Here is a 17713-nt window from a genome sequence, read left to right on the forward strand (position 1 = left end):
CAGGGAAATTGAGTTTTAACATTTCAGGAATATAAATTCCAAAGTTCTTGTTATCATATGGTTACCTAGAAGCTATTTGCATTTAAGCAATAATGTAAGCATGACAGAGTAAAAGTGATAAAAATGTACAATATTGTGCATGAGATTTTCTGATGCTTTGTGAATCAACTTTATCAGTTTGAACTCTCAATTTCTGAAATAACATCATTCTTAATTGCATATTGAAATTGAACATAAAATGACTTACCGAGACATATCCTTCATATGAAATATAATGTGTATGTGTTAAAAATCCTTGGGAGAAATGCATAATAATGATGTATATTCAGCTTAGGCATACATTAATTTTGTAACTTTGTCAGTGTATGTAAGTTACTTTGCACTCATAGTATCTTACAAACTTGAGTGGTAGTCATACCTAGGTATTTACTAAAGCGGACTAAGTATTACCAACTACCCTTTTCTTTCATGATACTTTCATTCATTCATTCTTTTCAAGATCTTTTAGCCAATTAAGATGCCTTCCAGCATTGTCAGCTTTTAAGTCCAAATATGTTGTTTTATTTCTCAATTTACTGTTTATTTTATCAAGATAATTAATAAAATGCGGTTACTGTAAAGTTAAGTTCTCGGGTATTTTTCTGTTCAACCTCTGGTTGTTTCCCAAACAACCAGTGTTATCTGGGAGCTTGTTAGAAATGTGGAATCTCAGACATAATGAATCAGATTGTGCATTTGATTCAGATAAACCTAAAGGTTTGGGAATCAATATTCTATGATATCATCTGGGACTTCCCCTGACTATTGAATGTTCTCTGTCTTATTATGCTGGTGTCAATATCATTCTTATGTTTTAGCTCTAGGATTCCAGCTATTTAAATGCTTGATGTGAGTACATTATAATGCAAACTAGTAGTAAAACAAAATTGTAACCTGTGACCATAGAGTACAGTACGGTAATAAAATGTCTGAGAACATGCACCTTCTATGAGGTTCTTTGGAAAGCTATCCTATCAATCTTTCAGGGTCAGGAGGCCTTAAGATCTTTCCAGTCTGGAATAGTCTTGTTTACATCCATACCAAATCAATGTTTTAGCAGGTTGTGGTGGAAATCTTCATTGTGGTTATTCTACCTGTTTTTGTTTATTAACTCCTTTTTCCCCTAAGGATAGTTCTGTGTTGTCTGTGTTCAACATGTGGAAAATAGGAACCTCCATTCCTTTCTTGTATCTTCATCTGTGAATTCTTCATGCTACTTTCCTCTACCCCCACTTTCTGTCTTTATCTTCTATTGTCTCAGTAAGGACTCTGATATACTTTGATGACAGATCTGATTGATGTATTCATTCTTTTCATACATGGAATCTGTTTTGTCTTGAATAACACTCTAATAACAGTTGTTTCTTTCACATACCCATTATAGAATTGCTAGTTTTCTCACTTTACAGGTTTAATTTTTTTGGATATTCTTTATTTTTGTAAAGTATCTCTTCCATTGTAGTGCCAGTTCTCAGTCACCATTTTGTTGTGTCGTTTTCTCATTGGTGTTTTGGGCACTAGGATCACAGTCTTTTACACTCAACTTCTGTCTTAGTTCTTAGTAATCTCAGGACCCATGTGGGTTGTCCTGCTGCAAACCAGTCGATCTTCCTCATCCCCTCAATTCAGTCATCTTTTTGCATGGTCGTAGTGCTGATGTTGTCACTTCCAAACATGACTCCATTTCTTAAATGATGAATCAGTGTTTCTCCATGAGCTTACTGTGCATTTCTAATAGATATAATCCTCAGTTTATATCAGTCGTTTCAAGTGTTTATAGCTCTTTTAAACCTTTCCCCACCTTTACAGTAGAAGACTTTGCTTCCTGTTTTAGCCAAAATGTTATTTCTCAAATAGTGTGTTTTTGGCTGGTAGTTGCTGTGTGTCCTGGTGAGAGAACTTGTGCTTTTACTACTTTGGCTAATTCTTCTCCCGGTACTCTCAGTAACATCACTGCCTCTGCACAACAGAGCTTGCATCCAGCTAACAGCACAGTCATATCTCCAGTCTTTTTATGTTGTCTAGCTAGTTATAACAAACCTCTATAGATATTTTATTTTTATGTGATACATAACAGTTTTTTCCTAGTTTTTGTGGTTGTGTGTTTCAGTGCATGTATACATTTTGTGTTCGAATCAGGGTGAGCATATCTAGGACCCCAAACCTTTGCTGTTTCTTTGTCACAAAGATACTTTGAAGTCCTTGTTTTTCTAGTTTTTTTCTTCTTTAGAAAAATACACAGTACATTATCATTAATTATTTAAAGGCACTCTACCATGAAATAGGCCAGAACTTCTTACTCCTGTCTATAATTTACCATCCTTTATCCAATGTTTTCTGTAATTTTCCATGATTCTCCCTTGTCTTTGGTAACCAACATTCTACTTTCACCGTCTATAACATCAAGGTATTCAGATTCTATAGGAGTGAGGTCATTTCATATTTATCTTTCTGTGCCTAGCTTAGTGCTGGTAATGTGAAGTCCTCTAAGTCCATCTGTGCTGTCCTAAATGACAGGATATCATCTATGTTGTAGTTTTGTCCATCTGCATCATAACAAGCCTAATCTAAAGTAATGTCATGGCTGGGGCCAGCATTTAGTATAGCGAGTGAAGCTGCTGCCTGTAACACAGGCATCCCATATGGATGCTGGCTAATATCCCAGCTATTCTATTCCTAATCCAGCTATTTGCCAATGACCTGGAAGTGCAGACAGAGTATGGAGCAAGTGTTTGGGACCTGGCTACTCATATGGGAGACACAAAGCTCCTGGCTTCTGTCTCCTGGCTTCAGTCTGACCCTGCCTTGGCTGTTGGGGCTACAGGAGCATAAGCCTTTGGGTGTAATAACCATTTCTCTCTGTCTCCTTTCTCTTTCTAACATACTTTGAAATAAATGTTTTTTTAATACAGTGGCTTGCATTTGTTTAAGAGAACTTTTCTCTAGTAATCTCCCTGGCTACATAATGCAGTATTCTTTTAGAAGTATTTACATTGCCTCTGCCAAACTGAACTTATTAAACAAATAAGTGTGTTCCTACTATGGACCACTTCATAATCATTTAAAAAAGAAATCAAAGAGCTTCTTTCAGTAAGGAGTCAGCTTTGCAGTTCAGCAATGTTTGAAGTTGCTCAAAGCTGCCCTGGTGTTTGTAGCTAGTCTGTGATATTATCCTATTGAATATGAGCAGCTGCTAAGAATGCCAACATCACACAAGTCCACTCCATGGTTATTATGAATCAATATAAAAACAAAGCCACTTTATAATCATGGCTGAATACTGATAAAAGGAGTAGTGTTGACAAGACAATCCTTGATGACCAAATATCCCTCTTGTTACACCCAGAATAGACGATGAGTCTATCCTATTTATTTATTTATTTGCTTATTTATTTATGTTGGAAAGGCAGATATACAGAGAGGAGGAGATGCAGAGAGAATGATCTTTCATCTTTCATCCGCTAGTTCATTCACTCTCCAAGTGGCCACAGCAGCTGGAGCTAAACCGATCTGAAGCAAGGAGGAGCTTCCTCCAGGTTTCCTACGTGTGTGCAGGATCCCAAGGGTTTGGACCATGCTCTGCTGCTTTCCCGGGCTACAATCAGGGAGCTGGGTGGGAAGTTGGGAAGTGGAGCAGCTGGGACACGAACCTGTTTCCATGTGGGATCCTGGCACATGTAAGGCAAGGATTTAACCACTAGGCTATTGCGCTAGGCCAGGACATCAAGTGGGTTTTTTTTTTTTTTCTCTTGTATGCTGATTTACTTTTATTTGGGTAAATTCTCAGGAGTGAGATGGCTGAGGCATATGGTACATCTCTTTTCAGATCTCTAAAGAATTTCCATTCTGTCTTCCATAATGGTTGTACTGGTTTGCATTCCTTCCAAAGGTAAATTAGGGTACCTTTTCCTCCACATCCTCTTAAGTTAGTATTTATCACTAGTTTTCAGATTATCCTACTTGGAGTGAAAGGAAACCTCATTGTGGTTTTTATCTGCAATTCCCTGATGGCAAGTGAATTTCCATTGTTCCATGGGCTATATTGGCGACATCAAGTGTTTTAAATCAGCTGTTTGAAGTATTAGTGGACCTTTGTGTATACTTTGAATAGAAATAGTTTTTGTTTGTTTTCACTTTTTAAAAAAATTATTTTATTTTTATTGGAAAGTCAGATGTACAAAGAGGAGGAGAGACAGAAGAAGAGCTTCTGCCCGCTCATTCACTCCCCAAGTGGCCGCAACACCCAGAGCTGAGCCGATCTGAAGCCAGGAGCCAGGAACTTCTTCTGGTTCTGCCATGTGGGTTCAGGGGCCCGAGGCTTCAGGTCACCCTTGACTGCTTTCCCAGGCTACAAGCAGAGAGCTGGATGGGAAGTGGGGCTGCCAGGATTAGAACTGGTGCCCATATAGGATCCCAGTACATGCAAAGTGAGGACTTTAGACACTAGGATACCGGACCGCGCCCTGTTTTTACTTTTTTTAGTCATTTAAAGATCTCTTTATTTGAATTGCAGAGTTATGGAGAAAGAAACATGGAAATCTTCCATCCTCTAGTTGACTCCTCAAATGACTCAAACAGGGTGGGGTAGGCCACACTGGGTGAGGGCAAAGGCATCCTTCTCTGTCCAGTCTCCCATATTGGTACAAGGAATCGAATGACAGCCATCTTCCACTGGTTTTGCACATGCATCAGCATACAGCTGGGTTAGAATTGAAGCAGTAGGAACTCAAACTTGCACCTATATGAGATGCCAGCAGCACAGGAGGCAGCTTGCCACTATGCAGCAACAACACTGGTTTCTAATTTATGTTGTTGTATTTTAGAATTCCATTGTCTTTTATTTTGCATTGTAAGTACAATTAATAATTTCATGTTGGTTTGTGAAAAATTTTATAAGCCTATCCTACACTTTTGAACTTCTGAATTATTTATATGAAATTATTTGTACCAAGTACTTCAGAATCCAATTAATATTTTCTAAGCATAGGTTCACATATTAAACATATTGAATGAATTAGTAATTGATATATTAAAATCATTTCTGAAATATATTGCATTGTAAAATAGGTATTTTGTTGGAATAAGAGCATGTATTCACATATGTAAACATACACTGGGCAGGGATATAAACAAAAGATGCATACATTGAACAGCTCGACAAGTTTCCTGAGGAAGCAAGATTAAAGACAGATAATATCAAATACAGAGATATTTTCATGTACAAGGTGATTTCAAGGAGCTAGTTGTAGTTATCAGTACTTTTTGCTCTAACAAGCATTGTGTCTGGCAAGAAGAAAATCGGTGACTTTCCTGATAAGTTTCCTGTACAACAATGAGAGCTGAAATCGGAGTAGATTCTTGGACTAATATTGACTAATACTTAAAAAATGAAGGCTGTTTTTGAAGATTACTCAGATGTTCCCTTTAACCTTGAACACAAGGGGAAAAGCTCTTACGTGTTTGAGTATATACAAAGCATCTTTACATCTAAAATATACATGTGTACACTTGTGTGGGAAAGAATTTCAGAAAGTTTGAGTGCAAATTACTTGGAAAGGTATTGAATATTTTCCATAAACTTTTGGAAGACACTGTGTGGGTGTGTTTTTGTGTGTGTATGTATTCCCTTGTGTGTTTGTATATAATATTTGAGGCATGGGAATTATACAGCCAGCCATGGAAGAAAAGAAGGGTAAGAATCTGTTCTTAATGATTTTATCTTATTGAATCTCTGTATTGTCTAGTTGAGTGATGATATGTTGCCCTGTTCACAACTTGATCAGAACAGGACCAATACAAGGCATTGTTTGTAGAGGACTTGCATTTCATCTAGCCATACTTGATTGAGTTTTAGCGTCTATTTCCATGGGCTGTTCTTCTGTGACTGCTGTATTTAAGTATAGCAACCAGAAAGTGTTGTGCATTTACACCTTAAAATTGTATTGTAAGTAGGCAGACAGCCCATAATACTGTATACAAGGAAGGTTCTGCTAGATTAGACTTCACCTGACATTACATTATGTACCATGCAGCCATTATAGGTACTAGAGAGCTAGTGGAAAAGAAAATAGACAGTATATCTGTATGGTCTTAAATAGATGCAGTCCAGAGAGAAAGATGGAAATCCAGCACTTTACATCCATAAAACATACAGAATATTCGTGAGAAACAGCCTGGAGAAAGCTGCAGAGGAAATGAGTGGTACCATATCATGTGTATGTGTGTTTGTATAGTTTATATAAAAGTTTCTGAGCCTGTGTGACAAGATGGAAACATTAGGAACTACTAGTTCAAACTATTTTAAGGCAAAACGTCATGTGTCCGATTAGGAGTGTGTATACATATGATTAGATTGCTGGATGTGGGAGTGTTTCAGGAGTGTTTGTTTCATAAACACTGTGAACACTTTTTCATGTATTTCCATGAGTAATATACTCTAACTAGCTCTTGCATCACAATGTTTTCCTAAACTTCTCCTTAAACTTATTGATATCATCTTTAATTAGAATGAGCACATGCTCCAGTTTGGCTGCTACAGTCTTGGGTTTTTAGGAAGACTATTATGTATATGTTTGTGTTTATTCCAAAGGCAGAACAGCGTGTACGTACGTATGTACACGTACGTACACACACACACACACACACACACACACACACACGCTCTACACCCCCCGCTGCCCCTTCACCTTGGTCTTCTAATTCAGTCTCCAAATGTTAACAACAGCCAGAGCTGACCTATGCAGAAGTCAGGAGCCCAGAACTCTGAATCACCCGCATGCTTGGCAGGGAATAAAGTGCTTGGCCATCATCTGATGCCTTGCAGGCAGAACATTAACAGAACTCTGGATGAGAAATGCAGCCATGATTTGAACCCAGGTACTCTGTTGTGGTTTGCAGATGTCTGAGGCATCATCTTAATTGCTGACCCATCCTGCTCTCGTCTCAATTTGTGTCATGCCATTTGTCAAAGCTTGGTTATCCCCTGCTCCACACTTTAATGGAAGAAAGTTGTAACTTTGGTAGGTAGTTTATCGTTTAATCTCCTCAGATACTATATATCTTCATTGTTACTTCATAAAAAAAATTGAAGCACAAGTTTGGAATCACTTTTTCCTAAGGCTTATCAGTTGGTTAGAGGTAGAGACTGAAAAACAAAATCTGAACATAGAGCTACTAAAAGCTTATCTTTCGATGCTTTCATTACTAGATCCTTTCTACTGTGCATTTTATTTTTCGTCAACCGTCTACAGCTGTGTTTCAAAAGAAGTGTGTTCTCTACTTAGTTATTTTGTTTATACTCTTCAGGCCACATTTGTACTCATATCCCTCCCCATTTTTCAGGTTTCCTCTTTAACATTATGGCCTGTATATGTAAAATAAATGACATTTTTCACCTCATATCAGATTTTTTAAATGCTGTGACCTATCAAGAGAGCTCAGATGTCCCCTAAGTCATGACAAATCTGTGTAGGCCATGAGCTGCTTTTTTCTAGGACCTGTGTGTAAATATGCTCCACTCGGATTGCATATTATTCCATCTGACAATGGCGTGAAGTTTCGGTGCTGTGTACTAAATTGGTAATAAGCTTCTAGAGTGTCAATATCGATTCTGAGAGCAGGCATTTTTCCTGATACTTTGAAGCCCATGCTGAATTAATTGCTAAATATATTATATATCCCTGAATATGAGTTCCATTCTGATAGCTCATGCCTGTCTGATTAGGTTTTACTGAAGTTACCCGCAGAAGCAGCAGACTCCTTCCAAAAGAGAACTAAACCTCTAAAATTAGGAGAAGGACTCCAGTTTTAGATCAAAAACTTTCCCAGTTTCACAGTCTTCGATAGTATTTTAAAATAATTATTGAAGCTCACCATTATCTTGTGCAAGATTAGACAGTGTAATACCTCATTCTATCTCACAGTCATTGTGGCATGACTGTGCAATAATTTGCCTAAAACACAATCTGATAGACAGTATGAGAAACATTGTTTTCATTGTGATTTGGCCATTGTTCATCAGTTTCTCCAAATGTCCCTGTATCTTTCTTTCTGTATCAAAATGAGGTGATAGTAGGATTTGCTTCTTAATCTGTTGTTTTGCTTTAGTGGTTATCATGATTTATAATAAATATTGTATTAAGCATAATTATTATCCCAAGAAAATCAATTATCTGAAGTAGGGAAAATATCAATGTTGAAGCTTTGGCCAGGATCTTACTTTTTTGTCAAATATTGTGGTTATTTTCATGCACTTTTCTTTTGACTGACTAGTTAGAAACTCCCCTGATTGTCCATATGTTAGTGGAGACAGTTCAGTAATATCTCTGTGGAAGTACATTTTAAGTCTATCCGGAAGTTTGAACTTACCATTACACTGAGATCTGGGAGTATACAATCACAAAACATTGGAATCCAGTTGCTTTGATTTTTCAAGTGGAATGCAAAATAGTAAAATACATCTGTCATATGCAAAATGTCTTGAACAAGATTAAAGTTTTCATCTGAAACCCTTAAACTTGCAATATGAAGTCTTTTTTTTTTTTTTTTTTTGCATTGTTTTGCTTTTAGGTATGCTATAGGCTAACATCTAAATTAAGGGCCCAATGCTATGGCTCATTGGACGAATCCTCCACCTGCAAGCTCCAGCATTCCATATGGGAACTGGTTAACATCCTGGCTACTCCACTTCCCATTAAGCTCCCTGTCTGTCTGTGGCCAGAAAGGCAGTAGACGATAGCCAGAATCTTTGGGACCCTGCATCCAAGTGAGAGACTTGGAGGAGGCTCCAGGCTCCTGGCTTCAAATCAGCTCAGCTTTAGCAGTTTCAGCTATTTGAGGACTGAACCAGAAGTCGGAAAATCTTTGTCTCTCCTCTTTAGAAATCTCTTTCCAATAATAATAAATAAATATTTTAAAAGATGTATTCTAAATATTAATGACTTTTATATATAGTAGCTGTCTGGAATGAAGTTTATTGTATTATTGACAGATCTTCTAGTTTTCCTAGTATTGAATCTAGTCAATCTAGTTTGTGAAAGTTGCTTTTGTTTTTTTTTGAGATTTTAGAAGGCTTCAGTTTTGGAATAATCTTTTCATCATAAAAAAGTTGAATAGAAGGTTTAGAGAATTTCCATATAAACCCTGCTCCCACACATAGTTAATCTGCCTCATTGTCAGCATCTCACAGAAAGATGAGTTGATGATTAGGAAAGGCATATATTTGGTACCAGCTTGGACACATTTATAGTGGAGAGTATTTGTCCTGATAGTACCAGAATGTTTTCAGGGGCCCCAAATTGTTCTATGCCTATTTCTTCCTTCTTTCTCCAACCTTCCGCAACCTCTGGTCACTCTACTATCTTCATAGTTTGCCCCTTTCCAGGCTGTCAAGTAGTTGATGTCTTATAGCTGTATATACTTTTCATGTTGGCATCATTTACTTAGTCATGTCCATTTAATTTCCTCCCTGTCTTTTTCATTGTTTGAAAGCTCATTTTTTCATGATGATTACTTTTGTTGTCTAGATTTAATGCAATTCATTTATCCCTTCACATGTGATGGACATTTTTGTTGGCAATTAGAAATAATGCTGCTTTATAAGCACCCATAGCAGGATTTTGCATGGGCATCAATGCTAGATTTTATGGCCAGTGTTGGTTTAATTTTCTAAGAAATCTCCAAAGAGGCTGTACAGTTTGCACAGCCTTCGGCAGCGAATGATGTGTATGATCCTGTTCACCACTATTTAACATTGTCAGAGCTCTGATTTTTGGATACTCTGTAGGTGTGTGGTGTATCTCTTGTTACAACTTTTTATGTGCCTGTTTGGCAAATGTATTCCCTTTGTAGTGCAGCATTTGTTAAAGTATGTTCCCTTTCCCCCACCAATTGGTAATCTACTTGCTTTTTAAAGAGCTGTTTGTGTATTTAAACAACAGTCCTTCATAACATGTCTTTTGCAAATATTTTATGCTAGGCTGTGGCTTTTCTTTTCATTCTTCTGACAATGTCTTGCCCAAGGTAGAATTTAAAAATTTTTATCGATTCCAGCTTATTAATTATTTCATGGATCATTCCTTTGCTAGTACATCTAAAATGTTTTATAATATGGACGTTTTTCTCATATGTTAATGTCTAGGAATATTATGCTTTTGCATTTAACACTTGAATTTGCAGCTCATTTTATGTTAATTTTTGAAGGCTGTATGATCTTTTCATGCATTTCTTGTCTTAAGCGTTATTTATTTATTGTAAAGGCGGAATTACAGAGAGGAGAGAGAGAGAGAGAGAGAGAGAGAGAGAGAGAGTGTGAGCGCGAGCCTCCACCCACTAATTCACTCCCCAAATGGCCATAATAGCTAAAGCTGGGTGAGTCTGAAGTCAGGAACCAAGACCTTATTCTTGGTTTCCAATTTCGGGTGCACTGGCCAAAAGACTTGAGCCATTCTCTGCTTCTAACATTTCTAGACATTTAGCATGGAGCTAGATAGGAAATAGTACAGCCCAGACTTCAAACATTTGGGATGCTGACTCCCCAGAGGGAAGCTTAAACCTACTATACCATAGCACTGGCCATTACATGTCCAGCAGTTTTAGGACAATTTTTTTTAAGACTCTTTTCTCTACTGGATTTTTTTAATTCTTTATTTTATGACACATTTTAATAGGCATTGGGGGTTCCCCTCCACCTCCCCACTTGCCCACTATTCTCCTCTCCAGTCTTTCAATATGTCTTTTGAGTCCATCATACTGCCATTGAGGTGTCTCTCAACAATGTAGGGGCTTATCTGTCGTTTCGCTATGAGGCCATCCTTGTATTGCAAGTATAGGGATATACTTCTCTCTGTTTCTGCCTATGGACACATTTATTTCTGCTGCACTTCCATTATACCTCCCATTAGGGACAGTCGCCCCTCAGGTTGAGAGGGAAAAAAGGAAAAAATATCTAAATAAAATTAAACAGTGAGTCTTCATTTCCATGGTGCTGTCGAACTTGTAGCAAGGGTATCGAGGGTGGTGCAAAAGAGTGTCCAATATCTTCTGCAGAAATTAAAGCCAGCGTATGACATGTGTTATTCAGGTGGGAGTACAGTATGGACTAGATCATCATTATCCATGGGTAATAGGAATAACAGTGATAAGATGGAAACTAACAATCTCAGGTGATCGTATGCAATCAGTCTTTCATGAATTATTGATTAATGGGTTACACCACAAGATCTTATTGCGTGTAGTACAGACAGCTACAAAGTGTGATAAGATACAATTTAGATACAATTTTTAGATTTGATGTCATATTATCAATTTTTAGATTTGATGTGAGATATGATATCTGACCTTTTGAAATTGGCTCATTTCCCTTTGCATAATGGTTTGCAGTTGGGCCCATTTGACCATGAACAAATGTCTGTCTTTTTTTAATTTTCTTAAATTTTTTTAAATAGCTGACTGGTATTCCATAGAGCAGATGAACCATAGTTTCCTCACCTAGTCTTCTGTCGATGGGTATTTCAGTTGCTTCCATGTTTATGCGATTATTGTTTGTACTGTTATGAATGTGGGGTTGCATGTTGCTTTCTCGTGTAACAGGTGTTTTGGATATATTCCTAGAAGTGGTACTGCTGGGTCATATGGTAGGTGGATTTTCAGTTGCCTGAGTTTTCTCCATACTGATTTCCATAGAGCCTTGCACCAGCCTGCAATTCTACCACCAGTGGAGTTGAGTTCCTTTTCCCCTACATCATCGCCAAGTGCTGTTGGTTGTGGTTTTCTGTATGTGGGCCATTCTTATTGGAGTTAGGTTGGTATCTCAGTGATGTTTTTATTTGGATTTCCCTTATACCAGGGAGCTTGAGCATTTTTTCATATGCCGGTTAGCCATTTGGATTTGTTCCTTTGTAAAATGTCCATTTCCTGTGCCCATTCTTGACTGGTTTTTTGTTCTGTTGTTTTGATTGTTCTGGAGTTCTTTATATATTCTGATGATTAGCCTCTTGTCTACAGTGTAGTGTGTAAAGATTTTATCCCATTCTGTGGGTTGCTTTTTTACTTTTTTTGTTTCCTTGGGTGTGCATAAGCTTATTAGCTTGATGCAGTACCATTTGTTTATTTTGGTTTTGACTTCCTTTGCTTTTAACGATTTTGCTAGAAAAGTCAATGCCTACACTTGCGCTTACAGAGTGTTTCCATCTGTTTCTTCCAAACGTTTGGCACTTTCTGGATGTAAGTTTAAATCTTTTATCCATTTAGATTTGATTTTTTAAATTTCTTTATCAATATTAGTTGATTTTATTCACATGAATCTATTTCTTAGTTCTCTATTCTTTTCCATTTTCTGATCTATTCTTTCTCCAGTAGCACAGTCTTGATTACTATAGAATTATAAGATCTTCCACTTATGAAGCTGCTTTGAAATAGTCTTTTCAAATATAGAAAATAAATGGATAACTTTATAGTGTTTTCATCTTTTGGTGTGGTTGGAAAACAGTCTTGTCTAGATAATTACTTATTGCTCAAAGCAGTTTTGGTGTTTCTGCGCTATCTGTATTTTGACCTATCTTGATATTCTTAGAAAAGAGTCAGGATCTAGGTTTTTTTTTTTTTTTTCATTTACAAGTACAGTCAGCTCTGGATACATGTTGCTGTTTAAATTTTAATTATATTTAATCAGTGATGAAAACTCATTTCTTCACTCATGCTGATCATCTTTCAAGGGCTCAACACCTGCATGTGGTTAGAGCATATTGGGTAGTATAGATACAAATGATTTTTGCCCTTGTGCATGTTTGTGAGTGAGTGTTACTGCAGAACGTGCATGTACCTGCTATATGCCTTTCAACATGCACTCCACTGTTACAGCATGGAATATTTGTTTGAATAGCCATAACTTTTTGAAAAATATTCTGATTTAGAATAATCCCTGTATCAATTTCTTAGGAACTTTTAAAATACTGTTGTTAAAAGAATCATTCTTACTGCTGGCTGTTGCAAGATAGCCTTTTTTCCCCATGGATAGTTATATTTCAGGATATATGTCATATTTTATTAACGGTACCTTATAATCAACCATAGTAATGTAATTATATCTCACAATGTAGGCCTAAAGACAATTAAAACCCAAGAAACAAACTCTGAAGAACTAGGTTTAAATTTTTCTCTATAAAAATATTATAAGTAAAATTCAATATTATCAAACACTAGTTATTGTTCATCTACATTACTTTGTGTTCAAATATTGTCTCTGATTATGAGTAATTCAGAAAGGATCTTTACATCTTTTTGAAAATGAATCTAGCTTTTCTGGTCTTTAAATATTTATTTGTTTCCTGTTATTAGTCATGCTAGTTTACTTTTCCCCATTTTATATGCTTACTGGAGTCTGAATTTTCTTTCATTGTTATTTATTTTATGCAACTTTACATTGAAATATATCAGAAAATATTATATAGAAATTAAAAATAGAAATTGTATTAAAAATAGCAAGGAGCAAAATATTTTGTGCTTTTATTGGAATTTTGATGCAAAAGAATTGAGGGGAAAAAATGTTTTGATTCACATGATGAGCTGACAGAGTGAAATATCTTAATGCTTGAAAGAGAAGTAGATCTTATAATTACTGTGTACATTCACAGTCCTTGTATTGAAATACTCACCTTTGCTATCATGCTGCAGGCCATTGAGCAAGAAAAAGCCGAGAAGTTCAGAAAACTGCAAGATGCCAGCAGATCAGCTCAGGCCCTGGCGGAACAGATGGTGAATGGTAATTATGCGAAGTTGATTAGCTAATCTTCTTAGCGATTCGATAAACACATAGGTTCATATTTATCAACTGAGTTATATTATACAAGCTTTTTGGAATACACATTTAAAGGGAGTGTTTATATTTTATTATTCTTTCTTAATACTAAGGAAATTGTCAAGGAAAATTCAACTTGGAGTCCACTGGATGAAAATGGTGTGTTGTGTAATATTCTGTTATGGAGACGTCAGTTTTAAAGTGAAATCTGCTAGCATTTATTCCAATTATTTCAAAACACTAGATTTGAATAAATAGTTGTTAATATAACCCAGATTTTATGTATAGTTGATTTTGATTTGAATAATTTTATGATATATTTCTCCAAGCATATTAAATGATATGAAAGGATTGATCATTATTCCTATAAACTAACAACATATTTTACATTTTTCATGGTATGGCAATTTTCTTGGTTAACATATTTTGAAATTATTCCCTTTTTGAGTAAGATAAGAGCATAATACATAAGTTTTTTCTGTTTTAAAGTATGAATTAAATATTCCTAAGAGCATACCAAAAATATCTGTAAAAATCATTTACATAAAATGTTAATAATTTTTATATTTTGCAATAGCTCTCCTTGCTTTTTTTTTCAGTTTGCAAAGGATATATTTGTAGACAAATAGAACAAATTGTGTGTCAACATTTCTGAGATTTTGTTTGCATTCTTGGGCATAAAATCTCTGTATGAATTATTTCTACTTTAATTGGTATGTTGACATTAAAAAGTGCAGTGATTTTCATAGGAAATCAATTCATTTGCTTCTTCTAATGAGCCCCAAGACTGTATTGGGCAGACATATAAATAAGAAATATAATACCTGAGATTTTGGTTAATAATTTATGAACCATATAGATACTGAAAAATAATAGGTTGGTTAGATGTATTTTGATGCTAGTTTTAATTGATGCATTAAACAGCATAAGTAAATACAATTACAGCACCTGAAAATATTCTAGTAGTTATTATATTATTTCCCCCAGGAACTACTGAGAAAATTCTGGATAATTGAGGTTTTTAGGACTCTTAGCCTTCTTACTAGTCTTGAGGAATTAGCAACTTCCTGGACAATCAGTGAGCATAGATGGGGACACATTGGGTGTGGAGTAACTGTTTATACTGATGTTTGATTATACTGAAAAGATGAGATTCCAAATTCATTACTTCCATGTAAAAGTGGATACAGTATAACTTTCTGTAAGATTTGATCTTATTTAAGTGTAATAGTGTTATAAAGTAACTTAAAATTTCAAAAATTTTAGCAATTGTATATAATTTGTTTATTCCTCAATAGTATAGATTTGGAGAAAAAATTGATTTGAGCATTGTTTTAAACTACTTACTTCAAAATAAAGCCCCTTGCATACAGGAGTGAAACTAGATAAATTTGAGGTAATCTAGATTTAAATATGTCATGTTCATTTCTGCACCTGAAGCAGTGTGTTCTTTGCTTTTATTTGCTGAAGATTAGACTTCGTTCTCTTTTTAAAGAAAGATTTATTTGTTATTGCAAATATACTTAGAGGAGAGATAGAAAGATCTTCCTACATTCACAAGTTCACTCCCCAAATGGCTGCAATGTCTAGAGCTGAGCTGATCTGATCTGAAGCCAGGAGTGCAGAGCCACTTTGGGGTTTCCCACGTGGGTGCAGGATCCCAAGAGCCTGGGCCGTCCTCAACTGCCATCCCAGGCCACAAGCAGAGAGCTGAATGGGAAGTGGGGCAGCCGGGATTAGAACCAGTGTTCATATGGGATCCTTGTGCTTGTGAGTGGAGGACTAGCCAGTGGAGCAATCATGCCTGGTCCTTAGACTTCATTCTTAATTTTTCCTGTGAAGTAGTACTCTACAAACACACACACACACACACACACACACACACACACACACACACACACACACACATATATATAATTATGAGCTAGGTATAATGAAAAACAAAGTCTCATTTATGTAAATTGCTTTCTTTCATGAATATTGAAATGGGCAAAAATAGCTGTATCAGACCATTTGTTTTAAAACAAATATATATATGTATGTATCCATCTCCTGTTCTTTAAGCAGTAAAATTGTTTTACTATGATTATTTAGTCAGATTAATGGTGTGTTTTTAGTGTTAAACTGTGCTTCACATTCAGTTTCCAAATGTAGTTTTCTGTGCATTAATAAAAAGCCTGAAGACACTCACATTAAGGAAACGTTTAAATGAAAGTAGAAACTCTTTTAGTATGTCAGAGTTAGCTCAAAACTATCATTGCTGTGCCCGGCACAGTAGCGTAGTGGCTCTTGGCTCCTGGCTTCAGATTGGCTCAGCTCCAGCCATTGAGGCCACCTGGGGAGTGAATCTCCAGATGGAAGATGTTCCTCTCTGTCTCTCCTCCTCTCAGTATATCTGACTTTCCAATAAAAATAAATAAAATCTTAAAAAAAAAACCACTGTGATTGCCTCAGTACTGGCTCACAGTATTTCAGGAGAATACCTGATAGTAAGTGTGATCAACATTATAACAGAGAATCTGAAAGCTGCTAAGGCCCCGTCGTAGCCATTGTAGTGACTCTGGAGTGGAGGCTTGCGTTTTGGCTTATGGCTTGCTGCGAATGAGCACAGGGAGAGGGTCGTTTGAGTTTGAGACACAAAATTTTGTCAGCTAGGTAAGGCAAAGTGTATACTCAGTTTGGTTCCTCAGTAAACTAAATTTATCAAGATCTTTCTTTCATATCCCTGTGAAGGATTTTAAATTAGCAGTTAAGTCTTCTAATTGGACATTTTTCCGAAGAATAATTTGGTAACAGGCCTCACACGATTGGGGCCTGGAAAGAGTACTGGTTAGAGTAGTCCAGCCCCACCTTAGAGAATGTATGCGTTTTTACAGTTGCATGCATTTCCTCCTTGATTTTTGTTTCCCTCACTGCTGGGCTATTTGAGTTAGGTTTGCACCTCCTGTGTCTGATCCTTAAGACGATATTCTACAAAGAATACACATCCAATAAATAATAATTGATATAATTATCTTTCATGATTTAACCTCATCCGAAGAAAAAGCCTCTGTCCTTGTGAGTGTGTGTGTGTATTTGGGTGTGAGTGTGACAAAGAGGAATAGAGAGCTAGCGAGAGAGAGCACGCTGGTCATAGCCATGCCTATTGTTGAGAGAAACCTGCGGTGAAAACAATTATAAGTAGAAATCCTGTAACTAAATTTTATGTGTTCTACTCAGAAGGGGCTTAGTATAAATTAATAGATGCAAAGAATTAACTTGAATCCCAGTACCTATGAAACTGTGTCACATAATACAATGTAATTAATGAATTTAAAATAAAATTTAAAAAAAAAAAAAAAACCTATTTTAGCAACTGGTACAGCGGTTGTGTACAAGTTAGTATGCACATGGAGACCTGTATAATTCAACTTCAGGCTTTCATGAATCTTGAAGATATTTCTTTTACCTTTTGAAGCTATTATATTGAATGCCATAATGGAGGTGTAATGACCCTCACCTAAAAGTGCATTAAAAAAATAAGAGACTGGTTATTAGCAACTTCACATTTTCATTCCAAATATTCTTCCAAAATCAAGAACTCAGAAAACACAGTTTTGGCATTATTCTGCCTTGGATGGCTAATGATGAATATACTTGATGAGGAATACTTCACTTTAAGTGGCAGTTCTGAAGTACTTGCATAGAAGGTGGTGCACAATTAAAATCATTCTAACAGTCTGTTATGCACTGTACACAGGTGATAAAATTAATGAATGCACTTCAAGTAATGATCCATTTCCTCTGGGTATAATATATTTATTCTTAGACTATTTCAGGGGTTGTTTAAGATGTGAGATGTGAATGGATTACGATCCATTATCCCCGAGATTCTAATGT

At 36.2% G+C, this 17713-nt stretch overlaps 1 protein-coding gene across 5 annotated transcripts in view; it reads left to right on the plus strand.

Moving 5' to 3' along the window:
* The window catches only part of DMD (dystrophin), a 1951117-nt gene that overhangs the window by 630867 nt on the left and 1302537 nt on the right, over positions 1-17713 (plus strand). For all 5 annotated transcript variants that reach the window (XM_058659083.1, XM_058659078.1, XM_058659079.1 and 2 more), the window contains one exon: positions 13711-13798. In XM_058659083.1, coding sequence (XP_058515066.1) covers positions 13711-13798 — 88 coding nt within the window. The remainder of the gene's footprint in view (positions 1-13710; positions 13799-17713) is intronic.

Source organism: Ochotona princeps, chromosome X (genome assembly GCF_030435755.1).
Source record: "Ochotona princeps isolate mOchPri1 chromosome X, mOchPri1.hap1, whole genome shotgun sequence".
In the NCBI taxonomy this organism is placed as follows: domain Eukaryota; kingdom Metazoa; phylum Chordata; class Mammalia; order Lagomorpha; family Ochotonidae; genus Ochotona; species Ochotona princeps.